The sequence below is a fragment of the Protomyctophum parallelum genome (genome assembly GCF_964188405.1).
Source record: "Protomyctophum parallelum genome assembly, chromosome: 8".
Lineage (NCBI taxonomy): Eukaryota > Metazoa > Chordata > Actinopteri > Myctophiformes > Myctophidae > Protomyctophum > Protomyctophum parallelum.
The window spans coordinates 7,949,015-7,955,203 of record NC_139703.1 but is presented as its reverse complement, the minus strand read 5'-3'; the positions used below and the strand labels follow the sequence as shown (position 1 = coordinate 7,955,203).

The 6,189-nt window shown below is 41.4% G+C and overlaps 1 protein-coding gene across 3 annotated transcripts in view; it reads left to right on the top strand.

Moving 5' to 3' along the window:
- The first annotated feature begins 1,148 nt into the window (after positions 1-1,148).
- LOC310863534 (DDB1- and CUL4-associated factor 1-like) overlaps positions 1,149-6,189 on the top strand; it is a 43,152-nt gene continuing 38,111 nt past the window's right edge. For 2 of the 3 annotated variants that reach the window (XM_083771951.1, XM_083771950.1), the window contains exons 1-2: positions 1,149-1,314; positions 4,882-5,036. In XM_083771951.1, coding sequence (XP_083628077.1) covers positions 4,888-5,036 — 149 coding nt within the window. In that variant the 5' untranslated portion in view covers positions 1,149-1,314; positions 4,882-4,887. Of the gene's footprint in view, positions 1,315-4,881; positions 5,037-6,189 lie in introns of those variants that run through there. The other variant, XM_083771952.1, reaches the window with a different exon arrangement.

The window sequence follows — 6,189 nt, the reverse complement described above, 5'->3', positions numbered from 1 at the left end:
ACGCTATAACCTGGGCAATGTACCCAGGATATAACGTTGATTAACTTTCCCATCATGGGTATGTCTACTGTGTGTGTGTGTGTGTGTGTGTGTGTGTGTGTCCGGGATTCAGGAATCGAACCCGGGCGGGCTTCCGCGTGGAAAGCCAACATCTTAACCACTATTTCAAAGGGATATCCTTATGACTTGGGGAGATATTAGACTTTTGAGGCCATCATATGATCACATATACCTGTATACAGGCATGTGTTTTAAAATTATTATTTACTATAGCCCTAAGCCCAAAAGATCACGAGATCTACTGAACGGCATTATATGGTTAAATGGGCCCTAAGAGATGCATAAATTAACTAGAAAAAAAGACCCCTTCTGAGGATAGGAGAGTGTGTGATGTTTGACAAAATGTTTAGGAGTAATTTAAACATGTTTGTTTGGGTTTGTGTGTGTGTGTGTGTGGGGGGTGTGTGTGGGGTGTGTGTGTGTGTGGTGTGTGTGTGCTGTCACTGTGTGTGTGTGTGTGTGTGTGTGTGTGAGACGCAACTTGGCCTGTTGTAGTGCCACCATGAGGCTGATTTGAAAACTGTCAAGTGGCATTTCTTCCTCAGCCTAGTGGGATATCTGTGGATATGCACGGCTTGGAAAGCCGTGGATATGCACGGCTTGGGATACACTGCCATGTCTTCCTTTTCAGAATGCATTTCTTTCATGTGGATTCCAAGGGATTCGATTTCCCAAAAGTTGCGTAACTGATCTCACAGTGCCTGTTCGGGCTGTTCCTCTCTGACGCTGATGTGCTGGTTCCCCCCTTATAACTCTATGGTTCCCCCCAGTAGGCCTCCTTCACATTCAGTAGATCCTGTGATCTTCTGTGGACAGATGTAATTTCCAGACTTTTGAGTGTGTGAGCCACTCTGCTACATGTGATCAGATATACCTGTGTGTGTGTGTGTGTGTGTGTGTGTGTGTGAGAGAGAGAGAGAGAGAGAGAGAGAGAGAGAGAGAGAGAGAGAGAGATAGAAATGTAGTCCTCTCGGGACTAACTACAAGTCCCATAATTACGCCAACCGTACACGTCATCGAACGCGGACTGCCTGACTGACAGTGAGTGACGTCACGCTCCGTCGCCGGGGCCGCCGTGTTGAAGAAGTTTTGAAAACAGACGTGAAACTTTTAGCACTTTGCATCGCAGCACGCATTCTGCCCGCATTGTTGCGCGTTCGTCTGTACGCCCAGCGGCCTCGTAGACAACCACGGTGTGTGAACACGCAGTCCACGTCCGACGCAACCTGACAGAGCCACAGGACCGGCTGGACGGTAAGATAAGACAGCGTTTGTTTTCACATGAGGACGGACAACATGCTGGCTCTCCTCATCATACCTGCTGTCATGTCCTCCTCACTAACTCATGATGTTGATAAAAAAAAACGCTAACGATATTCATGGATATGCAGCGGGACATTTATTTTAAATTGAACACAATCCCACGTGAACACGAGACTGAACCAGAAAGGAAAGTCATGTTAATAAAAAACTGACGTCGAGCTAACTTAACGTTAGCCGGGGCTAGCTACTCGTCTCTGTCAGCTGTTACACGGACATTGGTGACCTATCGTAATGTGTCACCGTGACGTGTGTGCTCTCCCTTTTCCTTCTATCTTTCTTATATTAATTAAATTCATTTTATGTGGGCCGGGAAATTAGTATTAAGTATAATACATCTCCGCATCATGTCAACGAAACTAGCACACGTTTCAGGGTGGCAACTGATTATTTATAATGCTGATGAAATTGATATAATAAAAGAATAGATGATGAAATTGATATAACTCCATGACATTGTCAGACATTTGTAGTAACGTGTCATAACTCGAAAACTTAGCACCACCACCATCACCATCTCACTCAAAAAATGTTAATGTGTCTTAACTTACATTAAACAAGTTAACAACCTCAGATATAAATAAATAAATAACAGCCCAAATCTTTTCACAGCACACAGTGTGACTTGTGTGGCGTCGCAGGCTTCAATGGGTCACCCGTTTCGGTGTGAGTAGGCTGATTGCCATTGGAGCAGCTGAGTAGCTTAGCTCACAGACAGAGCACACACTGTACTGACTGTGCAGAGTTGATGAACGTTAACTGTCATGGCCACCTGTTGGAAGTTCTTCTAATCTAGGGGTCGAACAATAACGGTTTAATATGGCCTCATATTGATTAATCGTGGAGACCAATAAATAGCCTATATTGGTTGTGGCCAATGTTCATATAGTGACGAATATGAAAAAAGTATGTTTTGAAAGGTGTGATTTACAGTAACAAACTTCTACATCACAAAGATTCTTCTATATTATGTTTGATTAAAAACATGCATTATAAATCATTTTGTGATTAAAGGTCATACAAAAACTTGAACAAACTCAATGGACATTTTAAATGGAATAAAATACTAAATTGCTCCCAAAAAGAACACATTAAAAATACAAAGCACAAAAACAAACAAACACAAGATGGGCTTTTTTTTGTGCAAACTATTTAGTGTCGTAACATCCATACAGTATTATGTGCATTTATGTTATTTATTTACTTTTTACGACAAAACAATTTGAACATGACAAAAATAGCATTTCTTGTTTTAAGCTTAGACAATAGGACCAGTTACCATTTGCAGACATGTGCTCTTTTATGGCCGTTTTGAATGAGCAGTCCACTACATTGTGTGTAGGACAACAGCTGTCATCTGAAATTGAGTGGGTGCGCGTGTGAGAGTCTAAGGCCAAATACCGCTAAGTTGAACTCTGCTAACTCTGTCTGTTACACAAATACAGAGGAGAGTGTTGATCGGCTCTATGTACTCATTTAGGGGTGTAACGATACATTTTAACAGCGATACGACACGTATCACGATACATGGTTGACGATACGAACGATATTGGTTCATTATGGCGATCCGATCCGATCCGATTAGATTATTTTAAACTAAGTAATTAAACCCCTCTTTTAATTTTTAATTTTAAAAATTGCTAAATACCACGCACAAAAATGTAGTATTGATACAATCGATTATTTGCATAGCAAACGATTCGATACATAGTCAATGTTGTAGTTTTCATTTCGATATACTTCGATTCTTGAAATTAAAATCGATTTTTCGATGCAGTTACTATATCGTTACTAGGGATGTCAGTAACGGATAGTTTCCCAGCCGGTTAGCCGATAGCATTAACCGGGTCATTAACGGATAGTGGTTGATTTTTTTCTTTTTTTTAATGGGCTACCCCAAATGTAATATGCATGTATAGGCTACATAATTAAAGTTGGTAGACGAATGGTATACATTTATTTATGCTCCTTTTTTAAAAGACAAACAAAAAAGCAACATTTAACAATATAAATAAATTGTTGTAGGCTTAATCATCAATAAACAACGCATCGCATCTGCATGATGCATGCATCTGCGCGTCTACAGTTCAGAGGTCCGCTGGTTCTAGTCCAACAAAACATAAATAAATCCAGTCCAGATCTGATCAACCTATACCTATAAAGCCACTGGACGCATGGGCTAAGCCTTGTTTTATTATTAAGGAAGATCAGCATGCATGTCACCGTGTTCTGTTTGTTGACTTTTCGCTGACGAGAAAACCCTCAAACATCGATAGCACATGGCTAACTTGCCATGAACTTGGCCGTAAAAGCCGTGCCAGTGTGGGGACTCGGGAGACCGATAGGAGGAGGAGGAGGAACCGGCAGCGGCTGTAAACGTTCTCCCTTCAGGCCAAATGGCCAATAATGGATTTAATAATGTAGGTCTCTGCATTGATACGGTCGACATGTGTTCATCTCGTCTCGCTGTCACTCGCTTACATTTCGACTACCGTTGTAGCCAACTAGCCATTGAAGTACAACAGAGAACTTTGGGACATTGAGGGGGCCAGAGCGCTGTTCATGCAGCCTGGAGTGTGACAAGCTGGGCGGCGCAAATAGCAATTTTAGGCATGTGTGCAACATGACAACTGTTTTAAAGTATTGTACAGTGACAACTACAGTCTCTGTAATGTTTATGTTGTACTATTACTAAAAACGATCTAAAATAAAGGGATTTAAGATCAGAACACGTATTTATTATTATGCAAATTAACCGTTAAAGCTGATCAAAAATATCCGGATGTTTCTTAACGGTCAACCCCTGACATCCCTAATCGTTACACCTTAGTACTCATCATTGTCCACTGTCTGATAATGCTGCAGCAGACACTGTAGGACAGTGGTTCCCAAAGTGGGGTCCCCCAGGGTCCTTGAGGCAGTTCCAGGGGGTCCTGGGTCCTGACGGATCAACATATGTAATGAATTCTGTACTGGCCATATATGGAGCGTGTCTTGACTTGAGTGTACAGGGTTTAATGAGGTCAGATCAACATATGGACTGTCAGAACAGGAAGGACGGGTGGGATGGAATTTCAGAACAGGTCAGCTCCATATATGGAGATCTCTACGGGTTTGAGGTCAGATGTAGAGTTGCTGGCCGGCTCCATATATGCAGATCTAGGTGATGATCCAGTCTTCATGTATGCGTATGCAGGGTTAGAGAGGACAGTGTTGTGATCTTCATATATGGAGATGGCCATATATGGTGGCGTGATGTGCCACAAGGTGTGATATCACGAGGCGTGACAATATATGGAGGCGTGGGGTGACTAACGGATGGGAGATGCAGGTTTTCATTCATAGTAAATGAAGCAAAAAACGACCTACTGTCGCAATACAGAATGCTATATTCCCTTGTTTATCATCTCCCCTTTCCTCATTATGTCCAATTCGCTCATCTACTTTGCTCCTGTGCTCTTTACTCTGTATGTCAACCCTCTCCCTTCTGCCGTCTCCCAGGGAGCGATGGCTTCCCCCGCAGCGGCTGTGCCATCAGCGGGCAGCGAAAAACCTTCCGTTCCCGTTGACGCCAAGGCAGAGCTAACCATCCTGCTGGAACAATGGGTACAGAAGCAGCAGGCCACAACGGAGGAGCTGGTCTCCATCCTTACCAAGTGGGTCTAAATTTGATTTCAAAAGTAAGATTCTATAGAGCGTCGAGGTCCCGCCCCCTTTCATGATGATGGCCCAGGAAATAATTCCCAATGCATATTTCAAAAAGTATTTATTTAAAGACCTTATAAGCGTCGTACAAAGCCAACTCGAGTTGTGACAAATCATGACAACAAACACAATATTTTGGACCAAACAAATAATTACAAAGAAAAACAACAAAAGTGTTGTAACCTGCCGTTTTCTTCTTCTTTCTAATTATTTGTTTGGCCCAAAACATTGTGTTTATTGTCATGATGTGTCACAACTCGAGTTGGCTTTGTCCGCAGCGTAAACATCTTTAAATAAATACTTTTTGAAAAGTCTATGAGGAAAATGAACAGGGAATTATTTTCCGCGTCTCTCGAGGGGGCGGGACTGTGACGCTCTATAGAGCAGTAATCCCCAAACCTGGTTGTGCAGAGACACCCCCCCCCCCCCCCCTGTGCATGACACAAGTGTTCGTAAAGAAAAGTGTGACAAAACAAGACCTTATGAATTCTGTGTGTTTTTATCATTTATTCATCATTATCTCACATAAGAACAATGTTATACCGGTAATTCTATTCTCTTTATTATTCTCTTAAGTATTGATTCTGGAATTCGAATTTGTAATTCTGTTGTTCCTACAATGACAAAGTAATTGAATGGGAATTTGTTATCAAAATAGTCTAATTCCTCTCCAGGGCTCGAAATTAACTTTTTTACTTTGTAGCGCTTGTGCTACCAATTTCAAAAGCACCAGAAAAAAATTAGGAGCACCCACCAAAATCTAAGGAGCACCAATATGTAATCGATTTTTTACATTAATAAAAACAATATTATAACGTGTGGTTTACAAATAACATAAAATGAGTATAAAAATGCATGCCAGAATTTAAAATGTAGTGTCCAGACTTTCTGTCCCTCATCCATCCATCTCTTCAAAGAGACTGAGGCATCAAACATCTCCAGATGAGGACCCTCTAGTCTACACTGATTCCGGCCAGTCACATCACCTGTTTTCTTTTTCTTTGTTTTTTGTGTTTTTCACCTTCATAGCCCATTTAGATCATATAATTAGAATTTATAATATAAAATAATTTCGATGTAAAACATGGTATTTATAGCTATATG